Consider the following 25,707-nt stretch of genomic DNA (forward strand, 5'->3'; position numbering starts at 1 on the left):
TTAATATGGAACCTCCTATGCTCCAGTTTGCATCTGTTGCCCCTTGTCCTGTCATTGGACATCACCAAGAAGAGCCCGGCTCCATCCTCCTGACACTCGCCCTTTATGTATTTATAAACATTAATGAGGTCACCCCTCAGTCTCCTCTTCTCCAGGCTACAGAGACCCAGCTCCCTCAGCCTTTCATCATAAGGGAGATGTTCCACCCTCTTAATCATCTTTGTGGCTCTGCACTGGACTCTTTCAAGCAGTTCCCTGTCCTTGAACTGAGGGGCCCAGAACTGGACACAACATTGCAGATGCGGTCTCACCAGGGCAGAGGAGAGGGGGAGGAGAACCTCTCTTGATCTACTGACCACACCCCTTCTAATACACCCCAGAATGCCATTGGTCTTCTTGGTCATGAGGGCACATTGCTGGCTCATGATCATCCTGCTGTCCACCGGGACCCCCAGGTCCCTTTCCCCTATGCTACTCTCTTAACAGCTCAGTCCCCAACCTATACTGGGTTGTTCTTTCCCAGATGCAAGACTCTACACTTGCCCTTGTATTTCATTAAATTTCTCCCCGCCCAGCTCTCCAGCCTGTCCAGGTCTCTCTGAATGGCAGCACAGCCTTCTGGTGTGTCAGCCACTCCTCTGTTTTGTGTCATCAGCAAACTTGATGACAGTGCACTGTTCCCTTGTCCAGGTCATTGATGAATATATTGAATAGTACTGGTCCCAGTATCAACCCCTGCGGGACTCCACTGGATACAGGCCTCCAACTAGACTCTGTCCCATTGACAACAACTCTCTGACTCCTTGCCTTCAACCAATTCACAATCCACCTCACTACCCGATCATCCAGACCACGCTTCCTCAGTTTAGCTGCAAGGATGCTGTGGGATATGGTGTCAAATGCCTTACTGAAATCAAAATAAACCATACCCACTGCACTCCCATCATCTATCCACCTGGTTATATCTTCTAAAAGGCAATGAAGTTGGTCAAACATGACTTCCCCTTGGTAAAGCCATGTTAACTGCTCCTAATGACCCTCTTATCCTTGATATGCCTAGGGGCAGCACAGAGGATAAGTTGTTCCATCACCTTTCCAGGGATGGAGGTGAGGCTGACAAGTCTGTAGTTACTCAGGTCCTCCTTCTTGCCCTTTTGAAGACTGGAGTGACATTTGCTTTCCTCCAGTCCTCAGGCACCTCTCCTGTTCCCCACGACTTACCAAAGATGATGGAGAGTGGTCTAGCAATGACTTCTGACAGCTCCCTCATCATCCGCAGGTGCATCCCATCAGGGCCCAGGGATTTATGTATGTCCAGCTTGCTTAATTGATCCTTAACCCAGTCCTCATCAACCAAGGCAAACTCCTCCTTTATCCTGACTTCCTCTGGGGCCTCAGGGGTCTGGGACTCCTGAGTACAGTCTCCAGCAGTATAGACAGAGGCAAAGAAGGCATTCAGTAACTCCGCTTTCTTTGTATCCTCTGTCATGAGGGCACCCGCCTCATTCAACAGTGGGCCTACATTGCCTCTAGTGTTAGTTTTGCCTGCAATGTATTTGAAGAAGCCTTTTCTGTTGTCCTCGACCTCCCTTGCAAGGCTTAATTCCAAGAAGGCCTTAGCTTTTCTCGTTGCCTCTCTATGTTCTCTGACAACAGTCTTGCAGTCCTCCCATGTGGCCATCCCCTCCTTCCAAGATCGGGAGACTCTCTTCTCTTCCACTTGAGTTTGCCCATCAGTTCCTTGTTTAATCATGCGGGTCTCCTGGCTCCCTTTCTTGATTTTCTACTCACTGGGATGCTCTGATCTTGAGCTTGGAAAAAGTGGTCCTTGAATATAAACCAACTATCTTGGGCCTCTTTACCTTCTAGTACCCTGTCCCATGGGATTTCCCCTAAAAATTGCTTGAAAAGGCCAAAGTTGGCCCTGCTGAAGTCCAGGGTTGTGATCCTGCTTGGTGTTCTGTTCCTACTGCACAAGATCCTGAACTCCACCATCTCATGATCACTGCAGCCAAGGCTGCCCTCACCCTCAACACTTCAACCAGACCCTGCTTGTTAGTGAGTACAAGATCTAGCAGTGCTCCTCTCCTAGTTGGCTCATCCACCATTTGCGTCAAGAAGTTATTGTCAATGCACTGGAGGAACCTCCTGGACTGTGAATGTCTGGCTGCGTAGGTCTTCCAGCAAATATCTGGGTAGTTAAAATCCCCCATGAGTACCAGAGCCTGTGATTGCAAGGCTGCTGTCAGCTGCCTGTACAAGGCCTCATCAACTTCCTCATCTTGATCAGGTGGCCTGTAATAGACACCCACAACAGTATCTCCCATGCTAGCCTGCCCCTTGATTCTCACCCACAAACTCTCAACCTGCTCCTCATCCACCCCTGGACAGAACTCCATACATTCTAGTTGCTCTGTCACGTAAAGAGCAACTCCACCTCCTCACCTTGTTGTCCTGTCTTTCCTAAAAAGGATATAGCCATCCATGACCACACTCCAGTCATGTGAGCTGTCCCATCACGTCTCTGTAATTGCCACCAGATCATAAACCCTTGACCGCACACAGATTTCTAACTCCTCCTGTTTATTCCCCATGCTGTGTGCATTGGTATCCAGGCATTTCAGGCAGTGAGCTGAGCACACTGACTTCACCCTAGGGGGATGGGAGGCCTTCTGGTCTTCATTAATACTAGAACACTGCCTCACCAGTGCAAACCCAGCTACAACCCCATCCCCCTTCAATTCTAGTTTAAAGCTCTATGTATGAGCCCTGCTAATTGTTGCCCTAGAACCCTTTTCCCTCTACAAGATAAGCCCTTCCCTCGTATTAGCATCAGGTCTGGCATCTTACAAAACCAGCCGTTATCAAAGAACCCAAAACCCTGCCTGGAGCACCAGTCTTGGAGCCAGGTATTTACAGACTGGATCCTTCTATTGCATCCCATATCATCACCTGCATCTGGAAGGAGGGAAGAGAAAATAACCTGCACACCAGACTTGTGAGTATTCAGATGGCAAAACAGGTAATTAACTGATTCCTCCTGAATTATGGGGAGTTTATTCTGCTCTCTGTCCCTGTCTTCCAGCTCAGGGGTCTGATTACCTCAGGGATGGCTGGTCTGAGGCAAAGGTGGCATTAAGTACACCTCAGCCTTTTCCTCATCTTTGCTGGCAATGTTCCCCCTCTGCATCCAATAGAGGATGGACATTCTCCTTGGCTCTTTTTTTTTTTTTTTTGTTAATGTATTTGTAAAAACATTTTTGTTGTCTCTCACGACAGCGGCCAGCCTGAGTCCTAGTTGGACTTTTGCCACTGTAATTCTCCCTCTGCATGACCTAATGAGATCCCTGTACTCTTCTTGCGTTGCCTGCCCCTTCTTCCAAAAGTGCTAAAGCCTCTTTTTTTCCCCCTGAGTTCTAGCAAAGGCTCCCTGTTTAGCCAGGCTAGTTGTCTTCCCTGATGGTTTGTCTTACAGCACACAGGGACATACCACCCCTAGGTTCATCACTGATGGGCCTTGTTTTGTCCCCTTCCCCCTTCAAAACTAGTTTAAAGCCTTCTCAATGAGACTGGCCAACTCATGTGTAAGAATCCTTTTCCCCCTTTGAGAAAGCCAAACTCAATCTGTCGCCAGCAGGCCTGGTGCCATGTAAACCTCCCCACAATCATACAAACCAAAATTCCACCTATGGCACCAGCCTCGGAGCCATGTGTTAGTCATCAGGTGTGTTTTCCTGTTCCTTTCAGTATTCTCCCCTGACACTGAAGGGATTAAGGAAAACGCTCCCTGTGCTCCTGAGCCTTCAAGCAATCGCCCCAGGGCCCTCAAGTCCCCTTTGATCGCTTTTGGACTTCTCTCTGCAACCTCATCACTACCAACGTGCATAACCACTAGCGGGTAGTAATCAGAGGGCCATACCAGACCAGGGAGTTTCCCAGTAACATCTCTTACCCGGGCCCCAAGGAGGCAGCAGAGTTCCCTGTGGAATGGGTCTGGTCGGCATATTGGGCCCTCTGTTCCCCTCAGAAGGGAATTGCCTATGACAATTACCCTCCATTTTTTCTTAACAGAGGCAGTCACAATGTGTGGGGCTGACTGACTCTCCCTAGGCAACTCCCTGGAGGCACCTTCATCTACCTCCTCATTTGCCTGGCCCTCAACTTCTAGAGCCCCATATCTGCTGTGTAGGGGCAATGGGAAGGTGAGGGAGGCCGGGAGGGGATTTGCCTGCCACCCCCAGCAGGGACCTGTTTCCATTCCCCGCCCCGGCCCCCCCCCCCCCCCTTATGTCCCCTCCTTCTGCCTGGTGGCAAGAGGGCAGGGAGTCCTCTGCCTCTCGTGGAGCCTCCACCTGCTGCCTTTGCCTCAGGGATGACAGGGTGGGGCTCCACCCATCTCTCTCCCTTTCACACTCCCTCACGCTCCTTAACCTTTCCACTGCCTCTCTCAGCTCTGCCACCAGGCTGAGCACATCGGCCACCTGCTCACACCGCACACAGGTGCTGTCCCTGCTGCCCTCTGGCACAGTGACAGGCTCAGGAACTCCCTGCAGTCGAGTTGGCCTCTAGAGCCGGGAGAGGGACCGCGCCCCGCCCGCCCCGCCTGCCCCAACCGCCGCCCCAACGGCCGCCCCGCGCCCCCTTTGCCCGCCCTGGTGGCCGCGCTCTGCTCGCTCGCGCTCCCTGGGGCTGCTCTCGCCTGGGCGGGGCTTGGCCGCCGTCAGTCACGCCGACATGGCGGCCACACTGGCTGTTCAACTGCCGCCGCCACTCCTGTCCCGCCCACGGCGGGTCCCAGCTGACCCCGTCAGGCGCTCGCTCTGCCCTCTCGGGGCGCTGGGGCACCCTCTCGCTCCCGGCGCTTTTGCCGCCTCGGTCTTGCCGCGGTTTTGCCGCTTCAGGAAGGGTCCCCCGGCGCGATCCTCCCCTCCGGAGCCCTCCACCTCGGTGACTACTTCAATACTCTTCAGTACCCTTTTTGGGCAAAAGTTTTCTTTTTATGTTTGCTTTTAATGATTCCTCATCAAGCCTGTTTACAATTAGAAAGATGACTTTTCTAAACCGAATGCCGTTTGAATTAATTTTTTATTACAGACATCTAATCTGTGACCTGGGAATGTGGAAGTGCTGCAATCCCTGGTGTAAATGCAGGTATACCTTTTACGTACTAGTTCATATGTGCATTATAAACACTTAAAATAAGGTTCCTCTTTGGGTACAGGAAAAAAAAAATCTCTTTTTTAACATCCTAGTTTGGCTTTAAAGTGGTGCAGCATCTACTGCACACTGGATTTGGCAGCACCAGGTTCTGCTGTGTGTCTCCTTGGCTGTTTGCGGTGAGCAAGGAAGAGAAGCAGTGCCCAGCCTGGCTTGGGCACTGCCCCTCTACAGGGCAGCTCTGCTCCTGCACACTGGGGTGCAGTAAGAGGCTTCTAAAATGGAGAAACAGTAGCCAGAAAAGAATGAAAGGAGAAAAAGGGCTTCTCAGTGGTGGATTAGGACAGAAAACAGCACCCAAGAGTCCTGGTAAAGAGTGGTGGGGCAGTGATGTGAGACTTTGAGTGTAGATGAGAAGTAGGGACCGAGGAGGTGGCTGGGTTGTGAAGGAGAGATGTATCAATAGCATCACAGGGAGATCCTTAATACATCCACTGGGCTCTGCTTTCTTCCACCTTCTGTCCTGTGTACATGCTGTTGTACTCTAACCACTCTCATACCACCAGTATAATGCAAATTTACTGCAGTATCTCCCAGCTGATAGGTGTATTAGTTCTGGTAACCCTACAGCACATTTCTTGTATGAGAAGCAGAGGAATCCTTAGAACATCATTCTGCATCTTTTACTCTACATCTGCCATTCTGAAGTGACTCAGGGTGTGTCCAGTTGGAGTTCACAGGTTGTATAGAATATACAGATATAGAATATCACAGATACAGAATTGTTGAGTTTTGTAAGGAACTTACATTTTCAAATAAAGACATTAGTCTTTTTAAGGTCCATAGTACATCTCCAGGAAGTACCTGGCAACATCAAAACATGAACTGTCAAACCTCAGGCCACAATGTCTACCCTTCACCCACCACAATGTGCAGAGTGCTACGCCAGAGGAAAAGCTGGTGATCTGTTTATGAAAAAAAAAAACAACAAACATTAACCAGGAAACAGAGAGCCAAGAACATGGAAGAACACTTCAAACTTTGACCTTTCATTCTTCATACCTTGACACCCTCTCAAAAAAAAAAAAAAAAAATCCCTTGGTGCTGAAGGTTGTGGTGTCACGGGCCGAAAACATTGCTTCTGCTTCAGACTGCAGAGTAGGTTGTGGTGACGCAACTTTAAAAATGCACAGTGTAGTCATCTACGCCTGAGCTATTCAGGTGGCTTGTGTTTTATGTCCAGATGAAATGAACTGCATCCCAGAAATGTCTGCCCCTCCCCACAGCAGATGATTACGTCTGAGGTAAACATCTGTTTGGACAAGTGAGTCATACTCTCTGTTTCTGTCAGTGAAGTACAATGTAGGAAGAATCTTGACTCTTCAAGATGCTGAATAAAAACACCACATTGGCTCATCCTGACATTCAAAGAGAGGGTTTAACATGATTTGAAATTGTAGGTGATTTTTTTTGTGGAAAGGGCTTCATCACTGCAGATACAGGACCAATCTTTCTCTTGCCTACTTGCTATTCTTTATGTCCATTGCAAATGAAGTTTTATCTTGTACCTTTTCCCCACCTCCTATACTCATCTGTAGTAATTTGATTTTGTTTCCTTTTTTTTTAATATCTAATTCCTGACTTGGCCAAGCCGACTGCTTAATACGGGTTCTATCCTCTGTTTGCACTAGGATAGCTGCTGGCTGTGATCTCAATGTAGTTGGTTGTTCTAAAGAAAACATCAATTCCTCTAAATATTGTTTTTCTTTACACTTGATTCCCAATTGACTTCTGTCAATTTACTGAATATAATTTATCTTGTTTTCCCTCTCCTTTCCTTTCAGAATCATGAACGTTGTCCCTTCATGGTTATTTCCATCTAAACTGCCTTTCAGTCATGATAAAATCTAGTAAAGTCGCCTTTTAGTTGCTTTCTCTACTTCATGTACTGTATTTATTTCAAATATATTCCAAGAACATACCAGATAGCCTATCTCCTGATCCATATCTTTCCAAACAGATACCCACTAATTAAAATTCCTCACTGTCACAAGTGCAGTTGTTTGGATGCCTGTTAGTTGTTGTGGCATATTTCTTTGCAAGTCTAGCGCAAGCCCTACATTTGACAACCTTTGTCGTGATGCCTGCAGCCTCTCCCACCCTTGGTCATTACTGAGCACACTGTACCCTCTCCATTATGTCAGTGAGGGTCACATGAATTCTTTCATTAAACATCTGTTATACCAATAATATTAAATATTATAATATTATTGTTTGTATTATTATTGAACACATTCGATTGCAGACTTAAAACTTCCAGCTTCTATTTACTGATAGTTCTTGCACTAATATTCATGTACCTGAGACTGCCCCACAGTGCTACTGTGAGTAAGATAAATTGTACTTCAGAGGTGTGTATTTTCCCCCAGCTATTCTGAAGTCCAGGCAGACACAGACATTACAGATGTCCAAAGTTAGGTGAGCTGGATCCCATGGTTCCTGGCTGATAAAGTTCCTCTGACATCTGGATGCCACCTATCAGTATCTTAACAGTGAGAGAAGCAGTTCATGTCCACCAGTAAAGCATGTTCCATCAACTTCAAGACAGATATATTAGAAAAGAAGTTATCATAGAATCATAAAGTATCTTGAGTTGGAAGGGACCCATAAGGACCATCAAAATCTGAAGCGAACCTTATAGGAAAAAGTCCTTACCTGAAGTTATATTTTGCTTTCACTGTAGAGGAGCACAGAATCACAGAATGGTAGGAGTTGGAAGGGACCTCTGGAGACCATCTAGTCCAACTCCCCTGCTCAAGCAGGTTAGCCTAGAGCAGAGGGCTTGGACCCCTGTTAAATGGGATTCACAGCAAAAGACTATTTGTCCTAAAGGTGGGGGTGAAGGTTCTTAATAACTGATTAAAATAATTTAAAATGAACTCTTCTGTTGTGTTTTAAAACATTGTCAGAAGCTCAAGTGGAAATACAATGCTTCATATGAATGCTAGTACATTTATCCAGCTTTAAAAGAAGATTTGAACCGCATTTTTCATGTCTTAAGTATTTCCACAACCACCAGTTTGGCCAATAAACTTTCTTACTTTTTTAGAAGAACTTGCTGAAATAATTATAACGACACCCCTCCCATTTTAAAAAGCATTTCTGAAAATGGAGGCTTACGCATTCATTAGACTTTCACTGTATAAAAATGTACAGTGGCTTTATTGACATGTACATTCCATTATGTTTACAGCTGCAAGATATGAGGCACACTCAGTATTGCACTTCATTAAAATTTCAGGCTCAAACATAACCCAGAAGTTTAAATGAAACTGCTGTTGTAATTTAATAATTCTTATACAGGACAAACATTGATACTTTTATATACAGCGTGATACTTGTTACATTTATGCCTTCCTAACACAATTTTTTTTATAACAGTCTAGGAAATAAACCAGAATATTCCTCTTTCCCATCCCCACTTGTGATGCGTTACAATTGTACAAGATTACAAAAAGTCAGTATACAATAATCAATATTTTTTTCTTTCTCCTGAAAGCCAGCATCATTCATAGTCCACAGACACACAGATCCTTTAATAGCAATTATTTATTTGTAAATGTCCAATGTTTCCTAGCCGATGACTGTAATGGCCACATGCAAACACCTCACAAGTTTTGATGTCTCAGTTCAAAAAATGTCAATATCTCACAGCAAGAGTTATGTACATGATATTTGGCATCCTTCTTGCACTGTAAATTGTTCCTTTTACCTGGGTTATGAAATGGTCCCGTCCTCATCCCAGCTGGACTTTATCTTCAGGACACTTGAGGGATGAGGGCACCTGTTTTGCTCTGGTAAAAAAACCCCGCTAGTCTAAAAAGTGTGAGCATTTCTGCAAACCCCACAACCCAGAGCAAATTCTTCACCAGTGGGTGGATGGACAACGTGAAGTGGACATTCTGTTCCTTCAAGTTGTTTACCTTTGGGACCTACAGGGTAAGGGGGGGGGAAGAAAACAAAAGGAGATGAACGCTTGCAGATGATGTAAACGAACATATATTACATTTTCTCAAAAACATGCTAAGTGAAGGTAATACTTCTATAATATGAATTGATAAGTCATCAAAAATGAAGACTTAAGAAACAGCAGATAGAAAGGTGCTTTCACACAGTCAAATTCAAGCAAGAAGTCAAAAGGCTTAATAAGCCAAGAGAAAAAATGTCAGTTAGATCTGACAAAACAATCAGAAATTGTTAGCTCATTAAAACAGTTATGTCAAACGTTGAATTGGTATTTGAAGAAAAAACCCCAAATGGTCAAACTGCATGTAATTTAAAATAAATAAAACTCAAAGTGAAAAAAAGCAAAAAGCTTATAGGGAGAATCACTAAAGTAAGTTTAATCTCATTAATACTGTGGAAGAAATCAGCACAATCTAAAAGCAAATCAATAAATATTATCAAGAGTTACAGTCTGCAGTAAACAATAATTCTAAGGTTATACCAAGAATCATATTTTTTTTGTTTACTTCTTTCATGTAAATATCTTAATCAAAAAGATCTCACTTTTTTTTCAACAGCAAGGTAAATAATATGATTTATTGAGACTAAATCAATGGCACATGACGTTGGAAACTAAGGCACTGGGCAACAGTTTGTACGTGACAGGTACCTGAGTACAGCTACATCATTTAATAGTAGTGTGTGAATTTTTTACAGTATAATTTTAACAGATCATTACAGATCTGGAGTCTCAATTGGTGTAGGTAAATTGAAATGTCTTTCTGTATCGAAGGATCTAATGTTTAAAGGATCAGTGTGATTGGTGCCTGTATTATTGCCAGAAAAACGAAAAAATCAACATCACACCTAGAACAAACCCATTCTAATATCATTCAAGATACTGAATTTAAAATTTGTATGACTGACCCTGTGGCTTTCCTAAAAATGATCCACAAGAAAAGATACAAATATCAAGTAGAACTAATTACTTATCACAGAATTCAGTGTAGCTAAATTTGCTTTGTAAGAGTACTACCTGCAGGACAGTGTGGGAGTTCTTCTTTAGGGATGCTTGTCATTCTTTGGAAATCATCATGGCAAGCATTGCAAAAATGCGTTGTCCCAAAACAGAAAAATACAGCAACTGAACAGCAGTAGCGGCATTTGTACTCTAAGAAATCTGTACCGTGTTTGGGACACATCTAAACAGGAAGAAAACAAATGCCAATAAATGAAGTAGCCATGCTGTAACAATCGAACCCCCACATTTCTACATTCTGTAGTATACATTAATATTATACGACATTATAAAACACATATAATTACAAATGACTGTGAACTATCGTACAGCTCAGGTACTCGGAGTTCAGAATGAAATAAAAACACAAATACAAGTTCTTTGCTTACCTGAGCCCTTGAAACATCGGAGCATGCGCCACAAATAAGCTCTCTCGGATCATAGTCATCTCCTTGTCCAGCCTCAGCATCACAACGAGCTTCGCCACCAAAATATGCCTTAATTTTATATAGAAATGATTGGACATGAAACCAGAGACAACTCGTATTTTAACAAAATCAATTTGTAAGAGGAAAATTATGAGTAACAGCCATTAGAGTAGTCTCCACTATTCTGATCTCTCTTGACTCTGACTCTAGATACATGAGTTTGAGGCACTAAGACAATGTTTCTCAATCTCGGGATAAACAAGACCCAAAATTGCACAATGTACTCTGGTCTATGCAAGCGACCGTAAGGTTTTTGAAACAGCATTTGGATGCTCTATGAACTGTTTGTAAGAAAGACAGGACTGAGGCTGAAGGCAGCAGAGAAGCATTCTACCAGGAGGGCTTTTTACTAGGCGAAAGGTGTATTGGTTTTTAAGCTCATGTGAGATCCCTTATAATTAAAATGTTGCTATTTTCTACAAATTCATTCTACTTTCTCATCTTATTTTACCAGGACACACTGGGCACAAAAATGCACCAAGACAGGTAACTCTGATGAATTTCCTCATATACTAGATTTCACTAGATGGAGTGGCGAGATGATGAGGCAATGAGTAACTTCCTTCCTTCCTTTGTTACCATCTTATTAACTAATTGGATAACGCACAAAATTCTCGCTCTCGGCAATTCTTGCTTTTTTGCGGCAATTGTAGAAGGACAGGGAGGAAGGGAAAATTTAAAGAAGCCCACCTTCCTCCAGACTCCGCAGAGTAAAGAAAAGGGAGAGTCCCATGGAATGTATGTCTGGGAATTGGGTAGTAGTTTGGGGTGAACAGGGGCTGGAGGAAGGAAAGATGTTACGATTTTTGTCTTCTAGTTAGATTTCATATTCTTTGTCTGAAGAAAACTGTACATATATGATCCAGAGTCCATCAGGTTAGACCACACATTTCCTCTTTCTAGTCCTTTTTCATTCTTTTAATGCTTCTGTCCATCCTCTCCATCACTGCTGCACTTCAAAGGAGCTCAAGAAGCTAAGATCTGAACTTAGGTGTACTCGGTTAAGGATGGCAGAGTTTCCTTATCCCCTGATCCTGAACGACTGCACTATCATGAATCAAAATTAAAGAAGACTCTTCCCACCTTTTGAGACTATCACTGAGGAGCACCACAACCATGGGTTGGCTTGCAGTAGTGGTTATTTTTCTGCCCCAAGTGCACTGTTTACTGCAGTTCCAACCAACTCCAACTTGGGTAAAAGTATTTAGGCGGAATCTTAGTGGGGAACTCTCCGTATCAAAGAGTCAGAATGAAACTTATGGTTATAGTATTTTAATGTTGACATAAAGTTTGAGTTGGAAGTGGGACAAAGGGATGGTTGGTGTTATAACACGGTGTCCTCTGCACATTCTTCTAAGGCAGCGAGCAGCTCAGTACGCCTTTGGTTTCTGAATTGCTCTGTATACACATTTGAGCTTTATGAGATACGACACTATGTACATCTAACTTGCTCAACACTTTTTAATTGCAACTTAATGATGTAATTTCTTTTCCTGCTTTCCTACTCCATACACAATGTACTAAATATATGTTCCATTCTTTAAGAAATCACTTTTGAAACTGTAACATACATTTAATTTGAGAAAGTACTAATTGTCATACCTTTTTGCACTTGTAGCAAACATAATAAGCGTATCTGTTCATAGCATAGCCAGCTGGGTCATTATAAAATCTAACACCTGGTGTTGTGATGGCCTCACTCTTGTGCAACCCTTCATACTCCAATCTCATTAGCGCTTTTCTCCTTACATCTTCATAGAGTTCTTTGATTGGATCAAGCAAATCCTTTAATACTGTATGATTGATTTTGTTCTGAAATAAAAAACTGATTAAAATATCTTGCACCTTTATTACCACAGCTGTGATAATTTGTATTACGGTCGAACACAAATAGCGTAATGGATGTCATAAAAACCTAAGGGCTCAGGCAATGGAAATTTCAAAAAATGGCTGATATACTTTATTTGCTGCAAAAATAGTAACCAGGAATGCTCTTCATATAGCCTTCTGTGATATGAAATCATCAGCCCTCACAACAGACTGTAACAACCACAGAGGGATAGTAAAGGGTACATGACCTATTGACCACAGCACAGGAATATTCCAACCGTATGTTTTTTCTAATTTTGGTCCTTTTGGGCTTACTGCTCAGCAATTAAGAATGATGACTGACAGTCCTCTATGCCAGGTCTTTATCATTTAATGGACACATGCTATTGCCATAAATTACCAAAAGACAGCATGAAGGAAGAAAGACAGCATGCAGAAATGGCTGACCATTCACAAAGTTCATATTCCTTAGGGGGTTAAGGTGCTCTCCTTTCCAGCAGCTACCATATGCTTTTGCTTACAGCAATTATGATTTTGTAGAGTACAAGAGGAATTTTTAGTAATTTAAGCTGAACTAAGTACATATATTATTCAGCTCTGTCGTCACACTGAAAAGCAAAGCAGCTTTAAAAGGGGTTAGTAAAAGAGAAGCCAAGTTTCCTGCTTCAGATAATGTGCATTAAGATTACTTCTTCCCCACCACCGGCCCCAAATATTGGGAATCTACAAGCTGATGTTGCTAAAAGTAAAACAGTATTAACATAATGACTGCATTATGCTTCCTTTTTAAGAGGACCCTTACTTCAGGGAACTCTAGGGAAGGTAAAAAGACGCATCAATGATACCCTTTCTTTAGTGACACGAGAAATGAAGGAAATAAGTGACATCTAACTAATTTATACCATTAAAAAAAAACCCAAAAAAACGAAAACCAAATACAGTATTAGGTCACTTGTTTGACCTAGGCAGTAAACACATAGCTCACCTACCTTGCAAATAGGACAGGACATAAACCCAAAAGTTATCCTTGGCCCAAGCCATCTGTTTTCTAGTACTCGTTGACAGCATTGCAAATGGAAAACGTGGCTGCAGTCCAGCTTTAGAAAAGAATACAGGTAAGTGAGCACTGAAGGTACATTAACCACTAAAAAAGTAGTTATTTGCTTTTAAGTGGCAACGTATATCAATTTCAAAATTAATTTATTTAAAATCCTAGAAGAACCTCTATTTTCTTCTTAAGAAAAAGAAAGAATATAAAATGTTCATTAAAATCATAACCGTTCTACTCCAAAACCACCAGTAGATGTACAAAATATATCCATTACCTCAGTTGTCTCATTTATAAAGTGCCATATATTTTAAATAATGTAAACACAGGAAACTAAACTGATGCAATCTGCTTTCTTGAAATAGCATTAATTCCAGACCAAAAGAAAGCTTCTTAAGTAACTTACGTATTGTTACAGTGTCTGTTTTGAAATTTTTAAGAGTATAATTTGAGGGACTTTATATTTTAAGTTCTTCCACACTTAACATTACAACCATAATATTAATCTCTTAAAAGGGGGAAAAAAAAAAAGATAAACCTGGATAGCTGGTGCTGCTGAAAGTGCTTCAGTAAAGCAGATCATGCACATGTCATCAGCATCTTGTTTAAGAGTTGTAGCGTTCTTATCACAGCCATGCAAGCATGGCAAACAGTGCTCTTCGTTCTTAACGCCTCCACACGGATGGCCACAGGGATGGGTCTTGCTGCAGGCAATTTTAGCATACTCCTATGAAAAGTAAATAATTGATCTTTTTTCCCCTGCACTGAATGGTTTGATATAGCGCCGCTTTTTGAAAGACTCCTGGTTTGTGCAATAAACTAAGGCGAAAGAATCATGGTTCATGTTGTCTACTGCTACAGCAGGTACTTGGGAAAAATTGCACATTTTGTGTACTTGAAGTAAAACTGGTACCTTAATTTACTTATGTTATAATGAAGCCATAATTTCTAAATTTTGACTTTTAATTTTAATATGAAGAGAAATATTCTTTAATCCTCCACGTGTTTTTTGTGTATTAACTGCCTCCTGCATAAACATTGCTTGCCCTGTATTAACAGCCTTTAAGATGTCTGCAGATTTAGGTCCTTCAGGAAAGGTATGAAGTAACCTACTCTTAAGAACGCATTAAGAGCTGATCATTAACTAGCATAAAGCACTTTTATATAGAAATGGTATTTTAACCACCTCCAATTCCTACCCCTAGTAAGCAGAAAACAAGTTGCCCAGAAGCTAATAACCAATTGAACTCAATTAACATAACAATAATAAAATATATTCAACAGGCAGAGAGAGGAAAAAAAGAAGACAAATTTGCCACATGTAAACAGAAATAAATAGGGTGGGATAAGAAACTGGTGAGGATTTGACTCTCTGCCAGTGGTACCTGTACTGTGAGGCACATAACCACTCAGGACACATGGATACAGTTGACAAACCTGGCCAAGTCTTAAATGTTCTGTGCTCACATAATAAACAGGCTGTTACACAAACTGCTTTTACCAAGCTTTCCAGTATACTAGACTTTATGTGGAGAGTGTATATATTACTTTATACTTGGAACACTACTGTAAAAACTTGAGATACTTTTGAAGATGATAATGAAACTACCCAGTATTTTGGGTGACTTGGTGTTTGTAGCCTGCAACTAAACTAAACATTTACAAACTCCAAAGTATTTGAACTACAATATAATATTCAATATTATATGAGAAGTCCGATTTAAACTGGACCACAGGGATGAACAAGGTTTACTCAAAACAAGGAATCAATTTGATTCTGCGGTCTCTTCTGTTTAATTAATGATGACTGATATTTGTTAATACACACCTGGCAATCTGTATCAGAACAAACGCTTCCCACTGCTGATAATTCTGTTCCACTCCTACATCCACAGAAACGACATGCTTCAGAACTGCTGGTGGTCGGTTTGCCTAGGTCCGCAAGAGTAAACACAACCGAAAATTGTTGTAATGAAACATAAGGGACTGACATTCTAACAACAGAAATCTAAACAACAATTCTTATGCAGTTGAACTATTTTATTTTTATTAACAAACAATTAAAAGCATTGCCCTAGAGCAGGCGAAAACCCCAACTGTTTGGGGTTTTTTTTGGACAAATGCTCACATAAAAGGTAAAAATAATCAGGATAAAAAGCAAGTAATAACAGTTGTGTTTTACCTGTCTGTTCTCTAAACTCCACCATAGCCTTCATTGTTTTAGAATCTGCTAATGCCATCAGCCAGAAAAGTTTGGTCCTACCACAACCCTCGTGGAGATCAACTTTGATAGCTTCTTCTTCTTCTTTGAATACCTGTCAGGTTGACCAAACAGATAATAAAATAGCATTTCCATGTTAGTTTTGTCACTGTATCTTTGGATTTTCATCAGTTACAGATTCTGCAGAGTTTGTGTACTGCAAGCTATTTTTCTTTTATGCATTTTATAATTTGTACATATTGCGGAACAGATAGATAAAAGGCTTTGTGTTTTTAAAAGTAAAAATACATAAATTCAATGTTTGAGCTAACAGGGCTTGGAAACAATAGCGCAGCAATGCTAAGAAGGGAGCTGCACAACATTTTTTCTAATTTACGGAGCTTGAACTTCGTAACTACTATTCAACTCATCCAGTAAGCCACAGTATGTTAAAAGCACAAGATAACATTAGAATTATCTTCACATAACCATGCTAGTAGTTTATCAAAGCAACATTGATAGTTAGGGTCTTAATAATAATAATGTACTATTTAATAACAATTATATAAGTGTGTCACATTAATACTTTTGACTTTCACACAAATACACAGTGGATACTTTTTGTGACAATGAGGAAAATGTAAAATTTTTGCGAAATCAAAAAAACTGCAGGAGATCCTTAGTGGAGTTTATACAGTCTCTTCTTTTTCTCCCTTCCTAAGTTTTGAAGGCAGTTCTGTTTTCATTCATTTCACCTGCAATTCAATAAAGGTTAGAACTTTCCTGGATATGGAAGTACACACTCAATTTAAACTTTGTGTTAATTCGTATCAGGATCAGGGAAAAAAACCCTAATTACTTCACAAAAGATTTGCATAAGCAGGTCGTAGTAAGTTACAGGCTGTCCTTTCTTGGAGGGAGATAAAATACATTGAAGAGGTATGTATGACAGAAGTTGGACAAAACCCAGGAAGCTAACAGAAAATGGGAGACAGGGAATACGACAAAATTTAAAAATTTAAATTGAGGGGATTAACACGAGAGATGTAAAGGTAAAGGTGGTGAATAAAGAGTAAAAGTTTAAACATGCTTTCAGAAGTAAATAGGAAAATCTGGTAAGTAGCTATTTTGGACAGATTAAAGGAGAGATGTGAGGACTTCTATGAGATAAGAACTTACTTTTTATCAACTGTAATCTGAACAGGCTATATAGGAGAAATCAGAAAAATAAATGAGACTAGACTGTGCTATGCCATGACAGAAGAGTAGACATAAAAAATCATCAACTTAGGATGACAAAACAGGAACATTTCAAAGAGGTTTGTAAGGATTCTGGCTAAGAATTAGAAGAGAACAGATCCACGTGGGAACTTCCAGGCTGAATCGATGCTGCAAATGCTGAAGCACCAAGGAGATCCGTAGAGTGAAACTCAGTGCCAATGATCCGAAGTTCACATCACTTGTGCTCTAGACTAGCTGATCCCTTGCGCTGAACGACCATTAGCTGTGTGTCCCTGCAGCTATCTTTTTTTGTTGTTTTTAGTTTCACCTGAAAGGAACCCAGTTCATGCACTCCAAGGCTGCTCTAACGCACAAATCAAAGCACAGTAAGCAGATAAGGAGATCGGCTTCAAAAGCCCATTCTTGATCCTAACAACAAAGCGCATGTAGATGCGCTCTAGGAGAGGGAGAAGAGGAATGATTTCCATTGAATTAACTTTGTTAATGAGGTTTATTGTTTTAACTTTTTTACAAACATAAGCAGTCAGAGGGAAAGCGGAAAATAAAGGACCATAAAACCCACAAAAGAATAATAGTGTCAAGAAAGAGGAAATGTTCAGTAGTTTCAGAATTAAAGGCATCGACAACATTAATTTCAATGAGAAAAAGAAATATTCCAAGGAGAATGTAATTTCAAGTTTAGAGATGAAGAGGATAAGAGAATAATGCAAAACCCACTAATTAGCAGAGTAAAAAGCAATTTGTAAAAACTCATCTAGGTAAGTCAAAGAGGAAAGACGTTTCAATCCTAAAAACAAAACCAAAAGAAATGAGGACATTTTCAAGCTTATGGATATGACATCATACTTCTCTGTGAAGACAGTGAGAGCTGGAGGAATACTGAAAAGTAAGAGAAGACTGACATAAGGAAACCAGCAGGAATATTTGTTGTCAGGCGGTCTTCCTGGTTATTAGAAATGTATATACGTTAAAAATGAAGGGGTTGACAAGCACTGACTTATATGATAGAAGTAGTAAAGGAGATACAATTTAACAGGAATAAAGAACCAACATATGCTTAAGGAAGTCTATACAGTTCCCAGATTTTCCTTAAAAAAATATTCCTAAACAATGTTATAAACAAGAGAGAAGAAAGCTGATGCAGCATGAGTTAGAATTAGGGACTGCTACATGATTTTCCAATCTTCTTCAAAAGATAAAGGACAAGAGAATTTAACTAAAAACAACTAAAAAGAATTAAACGGAAACTTACCGATCCCATCTCAAACATAAAAGAAGACTTGGTCCTTGCGACTGCCTTTTTCTTATATATTAATTGGGGAAATGCAGTGCATACAACATGTCGTGTATACCCTACCTGTCTCTGATGAGTTTTTGTTCGCCGATGGAGGTGAAGGAATCGGTCACAATCTGTACACAAATTCCCACAGACATTACATAAAATGATTGCAGCAGTTTCACCATCATCATGGTTATCACACATTGGCTGAAAAAAATAAGAAAAAATATGAAATAATTCTTTCTTTATTAAATCCCTCATTTCTTTTCAGCATCTGTTTTTCTTCTCCCCCGTCATACCCCTCAAATTAATAAGAGGGATAAAGAGTTTGTTTAGGCTATTAATTATATCTTTAGAATACTCAGTGTCTAAACAATTACTCCTGGACACAAAAATCCCCAATTTACTATGTAATTTCTTCTGATACTCTTCATCTTATATTTAGATGTAGCAAAAATGTGTTTTTCAACACTATAGTTGAGACATCATTTTCAACTAGTCTGAGAAAAGATTTACGTGGTAACAGTGGGTTGTGGGGATGTTAACAGAAAAGTTCAGGGACTGGGTCAGTCAACAAGAACAATATTTACCCTTAATTACTTTGATATGGTATGTTTACTCTGCTCAAACATCTAATCAAAGTTGTAGGTCATCTATAACTTAGAGAGAATACAGATGAAATAACAAACTTCAAAATCCACCATAAAATTAAGTTGCTCTACTGATAAAAAAAAAAAATTAAAATTCAATTCAGTTCTGTTTTGCAGCTCAAAGTATCTCTACAAATAGAGTTCAATGCCTGACTTTGATTATGCATATGTTTGAGAACAAGTTTCCATCATACTCTGAGGACACAAGGTTTCCATGGTATTACTTGTGCAACTTAGAACAGAATCCTTTCAACAGCAGTCCTGGTAAGGGGACTCACAGTTCACCTCAAAATTTGAATATCCTGTTATAAAATAGGATTGGGGAATTTCAGGCTGGGTTCAGCAGCTCATATCCCTGCTTGATGATGTCTTTGCTACTGTTCTGACATTTCCAAAGCTCTACAGAAGTCCCTTGACCTTCTTAATTGCCTCAGAAACCTTTGTGTCTGCTTCCTTCTCTTAGTAGTTTTTAGTCCTTGCCGCTGCTGCAGCTCTGTCTCTCCTGTATTCTCTTTCTGCCTACATGAAACTGCTTTGGAGGCTTCTTTGCGCTAAGCATCCTTAGTTGTTACTGGGAAGGCACAACGTTCCATTGCCTCCCACAGGGACCCACCTAACCAAATTATAGAGATCAGCTCCATTATTTTGTTCTTCCAGATTTGAATTTAAATAATCATAAGCTTTTTGTGATACTGAAAAATATAGACAGAAACTCAATCCATCATATTCCATATTGAATTTGTAAATCCTCTGGGTAAACGGTAGCTTTGCTAAATTCAGTTAGAGCTTCTTTCTCTTTGTGGTAATCACTCTCTACTGAGATGGGAAGAGGAAGAGAAGTTATGGAGAAGTTAGTGAGGAACACAAAAAAACCCGACTTCATTATGTGACAGAGATCCAGGTAGAAAGAAAAAAGCTCTGACAGAGGGTGTTGTATTAACTGAGTCAATCTACTCTCAAAAATTCATCCTACAGGTGTTAGGAAGGCCTTGCTCCATACCAGTAGTATTGCTACCTTATTGCTTTAAGTTGCAATTTCTGTTTTCTGAGCAGCGTTTGTCTAGAGCACAAATACTTCAAACACGTATGTATGATCTCCATTGAGGACAAAAAGGGTGGAATAAGGTTAGGCCAAGTCTACCTTTCCCTATCTTTATTCTAAATTATTTGACTACTGAATAAATCAAAATAAATATAAAAAGACAGGGTTTTCAGTCTCACCATCTGCTTCTGCTGTCCATCCTTTCCCATCCATCTCCCTGAAGATAGTCTATCAACATGATCCTGATCAAGTACACAGAGGGATGCTAAGGCCAGCCATAGCTATTGAAAGGCAAGGTAGAATTAAATGTTTTAGAAATACTAAAAAAAAAAAAAAAAAAGAAAAAAGAAAAAGAAATCCCAAATATTAAAAATATAAACTTTGGCAGATAAGAATGTCACTGTTACCTGCAAACTGTATCATCGTTAGCTGAAGCCTGCTCATATAATGCAAGATTTTATTTTCCAAAAGAAGTCAAGCACACAATAAAACTTACTGAACTTTTGGGAACTACCTCATTTCTTTCAGGTATGTCGTGTTATGACCATAAATACAATAGTTAGCATACAAGAGAGAAACAGTGAAAAAAAGATCAACCAGAGTACATTACAGAGAAATATGGCAAATACAGACTTGCATATCACTCTCAAACATTGCAGGCTTTGGGGGAGAAGAAGAAATTCAGGGACACAGACTAATAAAGAAACGCAAAACAACAAAACTTTAGCTCAATGAGATTGATTTCCCCTTGTTCTCTCCTCGCTGCACGGGGCATTTGAGATTACCTAGAAAAGGGTTCTGAGCTAACCGTTCTTCAGGGGAAGCTTTTCTCTCTTCCTCTCCACTGACTACAGTGAAATCCTAGAGATGAGCTATATGGGGACCATTTGTTGGTAGGCCTGCAACCCAAACAGAAATGCACTTGACAGCTGCATTTTACAATAATTTTTGAACAAAGGTTTGAATTGAACAAAATGGCTTTTGTTGGAAAAAAAAGAACTCTATTGGACTCCCCCTGCAAAAAAAGCCTCCATGACAGAACTAAGTTCATTCACAAGGAGAGCTTGGCTGATGATCTGCGCTCCTCTAAGGCCTGATTAAACTAACACTGTGACAGCAGGAGCTGCTGGTACTCTGAGACCATGTCTTCCAAACAGCAGAGAACATAGGAGTAAGGGAATGAAAAGGACAACTGGAACAGCCTTTTTAAATGGAAAACAACATGAGTGTCAAATGCTTGTAACCACTGCAAACCCCTTCCTTTACATGTAATTATTATGCTTGAGAAGCCAAAATCTGTACTCCCTAAGACAGCAGGAAGACAGCAGGAATGTCATAATTTACAAGTACGCTTTTCCTGGTATTTCAAGCAATCTATTAAGTTAGTCCCAGTTTCTACAAAAGATTCATGGAAGACGTAAAGACAAAGAAAAAAAACCACCCAGGTAAATAATAATGGCTCAGCAAACGATTTTTCACTTTGGGACTTAAACACAGGTAAAGTTTAGTTTAATTGTCCGAGAGAATGTTACTGAGTGTTTTCATAATAGCCTTGAGATGTGGCAGCTGATGACCTAGAAGTCAAACCACTTAAAATAATCCTGTAGAGAGCTGGAAAGAGACAGCTGATACATATTGTGCAATTTTCCACACAGGTGATCTCATAAATTTAGTAAAAGGCAAGTATCACAAAACTGAAGCAGAATTATCTCAAGGATAAAAACCCAAATGTGTAAGCACAACACTTAATTCTTCATTATTTGGGAGGTACCCAAGCTGCATATTTAATGACCAACCAGTTTTTACCAGTGTATTTCTGCCACAAAGAAGAAAACTCAATCTGCTGTGACACACAGAAAGCAGGGCTTTTATTAGGACAAACAGTGATGGCCTTAGTTAGGATACCTGTCCATTATGTGCACAGCTAGATTTGGAGTATATAAAGTGTATTCTGTACGCATTCCTGAAACAACCTATATAAGGAAGTTTTTTCTAATACAGAGGAAGGCTCTTGGATGGGCTCCTACTGCACATTTGCAATGAACTAATACTAAGTTTAGTAAAGTTCTTACTCTGGTTGTTGCAATGCACCTCACTGGTGATCTGTATTCTTCTTCCATTTTGGTCAGAGCTATGATGGTTTCAGCAATAGCATTCTTTGTCACACGGGACCAAGCTTCTGACAGATGACCCTATTAAAGAGGAAATTCAATTTATTACAGCTTTTATTAATATTAAGAACAACTAAAACTGTAATTAGAACTGCTATAAGCAACATTAGGTTAGGTTCTTAAGTCAGAATAGAAAAAAAGAGGAAGTCAGGGATGACTTTTACCAGATCTGTCTGATTTGAAAACACCTGATTTGTTAAGTTCCCAACTCAGAGACTGCTGAATCCTTAAATTCTTAATGTTACCTCTAAATTTCTAACCCTCACACTAAAGATAACAGAAATACTTGAGACTCACTGACTCTGAAAAGGAAGCTAAACATTGCAAATGCTGAAAAAGTTAAGTGAAAGGAATCACATTTGTAGCTCTTGCGAAGTGGCTAGTAAGACTGACGTCACCCTACTGATAATTAGCAGCTCTAAAAATCTTCAAAGAAAGGTTTGTAGACTAGAACCCCTGTGTTCCTCTACCTTCTTTTGGGTAACAGGGCCGAACCCCTGAAAAAATGTTAAGCATGCCTAAACCACACAAGTCCCTTAGAAAATGTAATCAAGAAATGCTCTTACTCCCACCCCTGAATGGCCTCAGTCAGGTCTCCCTCACCTAGAATGAAAGGGAATGAAGTTTAGATCTCTTCTTAATAAAAGAGGAGAGGAAGGTCCTTACTGTTTGGCTACTGAATACTTTAAACTCAGTCCCAATCATTCCTTTAGGAGCTGCTACACTTCATGTAAGCAATTCAAACCTACTGAAAGAGGGATTTATATCCACATTTGAGAGGACTTCACTTTAGCTGACTGATTTGATCCCTTCCTTTTTGTAATATATAGTTACATATTCATTCCAAGTAGAATGGCTTAAGCAAGAGAATTCAAGACAGTAACACCCAACAGCCAGCACTACTGCAAAACTACCAGGTATGTGGGAGACTGAGCCTAGCATACTCTGGATATGCATGCAAGTTGCCATAACTGTCTATAGAGGTTTAGGAACTTTCCTACTAACTTCTCCAATGGTTTTGGAGAACCAGATATTGGCAAATGCAGCAGTATTACAGGTGAAGGTCTTGAATGGTTGAGGAGCTCCTTAGACAAAAATACAAGCACCTGATTCTGGTCAGACAGCATTTTCTATTTCTACTAATCTCTTCCTTTTATTCCTGCCAAAGGTCTCTGCTCAGCTTAGTTTTAATCAGCTGTTCATTAAGGAATAGGCTCTCCCACTGTCATGGGAGCCAGCATCCCAAAAAACAAGTACCACGGAGTTTGCTTCAAAAGACTTGCCCAGTACTATTTAAAACTGCTGCAGAAGAGAATCCACTATTTCCCTGATGTTTCTGCACGTGTTAAGCACACTTAGCAAAAATGGCTACAAATGATACTGCCAACAACCCTTAAAAAAATAATCTTGAGCAAATTACCCCCTCCACCGATTAATTCCAATAGATGTGGCATCTTATACACTGAAAGAATCATTAGAATCATAGAATCATTAGGATGGAAAACACCTCTAAAATCATCAAGTCCAACTGTCAGCCTAACAACACCATGCCTACTAAACCATCTACATGTTTTTTGAACACCTCCAGGGATGGTGACTCTACTACTTCCCTGGGCAGCCTGTTCCAATGTTTGACCACTCTTGCGGTGAAGAAATTTTTCCTAATGTCTAATCTAAACCCCCCTTGGCACAATCCGAGGCCATTTCCTCTCACCCTATCGCTTGTTACTTGGGAGAAGAGACCAACCCTCACCTCAGTACAACCTTCTCTCAAGTAGTTGTAGAGAGCGAGAACGTCTCCTCTCAGCCTCCTCTTCTCCAGGCTGAACAGCCCCAGTTCCCTCAGCCGCTCCTCGTAAGACCTGTTCTCCAGACCCTTCACCAGCTTCGTTGCCCTTCTCTGGACATACTCCAGCACCTCAATGTCTTTCTTGTAGTGAGGGGCTCAAAACTGCACACAGTATTCGAGGTGTGGCCTCACCAGTGCCAAGTACAGGGGCACAATCACTTCCCTGCTCCTGCTGGCCACACTATTTCTGATACAGGCCAGGATGCTGATGGCCTTCTTGGCCACCTGGGCACACTGCTGGCTCATGTTCAGCCGGCTGTCGACCAGCAGACCCAGCTCTTTTTCTGTTGGGCAGCTTTCCAGCCACTCATCCCCAAGCCTGTAACGCTGCACGGGGTTGTTGTGACCCAAGTGCAGGACCCAGCACTTGGCCTTGTTAAACCTCACACAGTTGACCTCAGCCCATTGATCCAGCCTGTCCAGAACCCTCTGCAGAGCCTTCCTACCTTCGAGCAGATCAACACCCCCACGCATTTCAGCGTCATCTGCAAACTCACTGAGGGAGCACTCAATCCCCTCATCCAGAGCAGCGATAAAGATGTTAAAGAAAACTGAGCCCAATACTGAGCCCTGCGGGACACCGCTTGTGACCAGCCACCAGGTTGATTTAACTCCATTCACCACTAATCTGTGCTCGGCCATCCAGACGTTTTTTTACCTAGCTTAGTGTACAACTGTCTAGGCCATGAGCTGTCAGCCTTCTTAGGAGAATGCTGTGGGAGACAGGGTCAAAGGCTTTACTAAAGTCCAGGTGGATGACATCCACAGCCTTCCCCTCATCGACTAGGTGGGTCATCTGGTCATAGAAGGAGATCAGGCTGGTTAAGCAGGACCTGCCTTTCATGAACCCATGCTTGCTGGGCCTGAGTCCCTGGTTGTCCTGCACATGCCATGTGAGCACCCTGAAGATGAACCACTCCACAATCTTCCACAGTACTGAGGTCTGGCTGACAGGCCTGTAGTTCCCTGGATCCTCCTTCCGGCCCTTCTTGTAGGTGGGCATCACACTGGCAAGCCTCCAGTCATCTGGCACCTCCCCTGTTGACCAGGAGTTCTGATAAATGTTGGAGAGTGGTTTGGCCAGCTCCTCCACCAGCTCCCTCAATATTCTCAGGTGGATCTCACCCGGCACCATAGGCTTGTGAGTGTCCGGGTGGCAAAGCAGGTTATTAACTGATTCCTCTCGAATTATGGGGGGTTTATTCTGCTCTCTGTCCCCATCTTCCAGCGCAGGGGTCTGATTACCTCTGGGATGGCTGCTCTGAGGCAAAGGCGGCATTAAGCACACCTCAGCCTTTTCCTCATCTTTGCTGGCAATGTTCCCCCTCCACATCCAATAGAAGATGGAGATTCTCCTTGGCTCTCTTTTTGTTGTTAATGTATTTGTAAAAACATTTTATGTTGTCTCTCACAACAGTGGCCAGACTGAGTTCTAGTTGGGATTTCTGCCTCTCTAATTTTCCCTCTGCATGACCTAATGAGATCCCTGTACTCTTCTTGCGTTGCCTGCCCCTTCTCCCAAAAGTGGTAAACCCTCCTTTTCTCCCTGAGTTCTACCAAAAGCTCCCTGTTCAGCCAGGCCGGTTGTCTTCCCCGCTGGTTTGTCTTACAGAACACTCCGTCCCCCTCAGAAGCGAATCACCTACAACAATTATCCTCCTTTCTTTCTTAACAGAGGAAGTCACAATGAGTCAGGCTGACTGACTCTCCCTAGGCAGCTCCCTGGAG

The 25,707-nt window shown here is 41.4% G+C and overlaps 1 protein-coding gene across 3 annotated transcripts in view; it reads right to left on the minus strand.

Moving 5' to 3' along the window:
- Positions 1–8,344: 8,344 nt before the first annotated feature.
- Positions 8,345–25,707, minus strand: part of MYCBP2 (MYC binding protein 2) — a 204,668-nt gene continuing 187,305 nt past the window's right edge. For all 3 annotated transcript variants that reach the window (XM_086476678.1, XM_086476666.1, XM_086476671.1), the window contains 11 exons: positions 22,032–22,151; positions 20,139–20,240; positions 18,346–18,474; positions 15,729–15,861; positions 15,375–15,478; positions 14,085–14,273; positions 13,488–13,595; positions 12,271–12,480; positions 10,570–10,677; positions 10,199–10,364; positions 8,345–9,149 (listed from right to left, as the gene is read on the minus strand). In XM_086476678.1, coding sequence (XP_086332804.1) covers positions 9,034–9,149; positions 10,199–10,364; positions 10,570–10,677; positions 12,271–12,480; positions 13,488–13,595; positions 14,085–14,273; positions 15,375–15,478; positions 15,729–15,861; positions 18,346–18,474; positions 20,139–20,240; positions 22,032–22,151 — 1,485 coding nt within the window. In that variant the 3' untranslated portion in view covers positions 8,345–9,033. The remainder of the gene's footprint in view (positions 9,150–10,198; positions 10,365–10,569; positions 10,678–12,270; positions 12,481–13,487; positions 13,596–14,084; positions 14,274–15,374; positions 15,479–15,728; positions 15,862–18,345; positions 18,475–20,138; positions 20,241–22,031; positions 22,152–25,707) is intronic.

This window comes from Leptosomus discolor, chromosome 1 (assembly GCF_034619465.1).
Source record: "Leptosomus discolor isolate bLepDis1 chromosome 1, bLepDis1.hap2, whole genome shotgun sequence".
Lineage (NCBI taxonomy): Eukaryota > Metazoa > Chordata > Aves > Leptosomiformes > Leptosomidae > Leptosomus > Leptosomus discolor.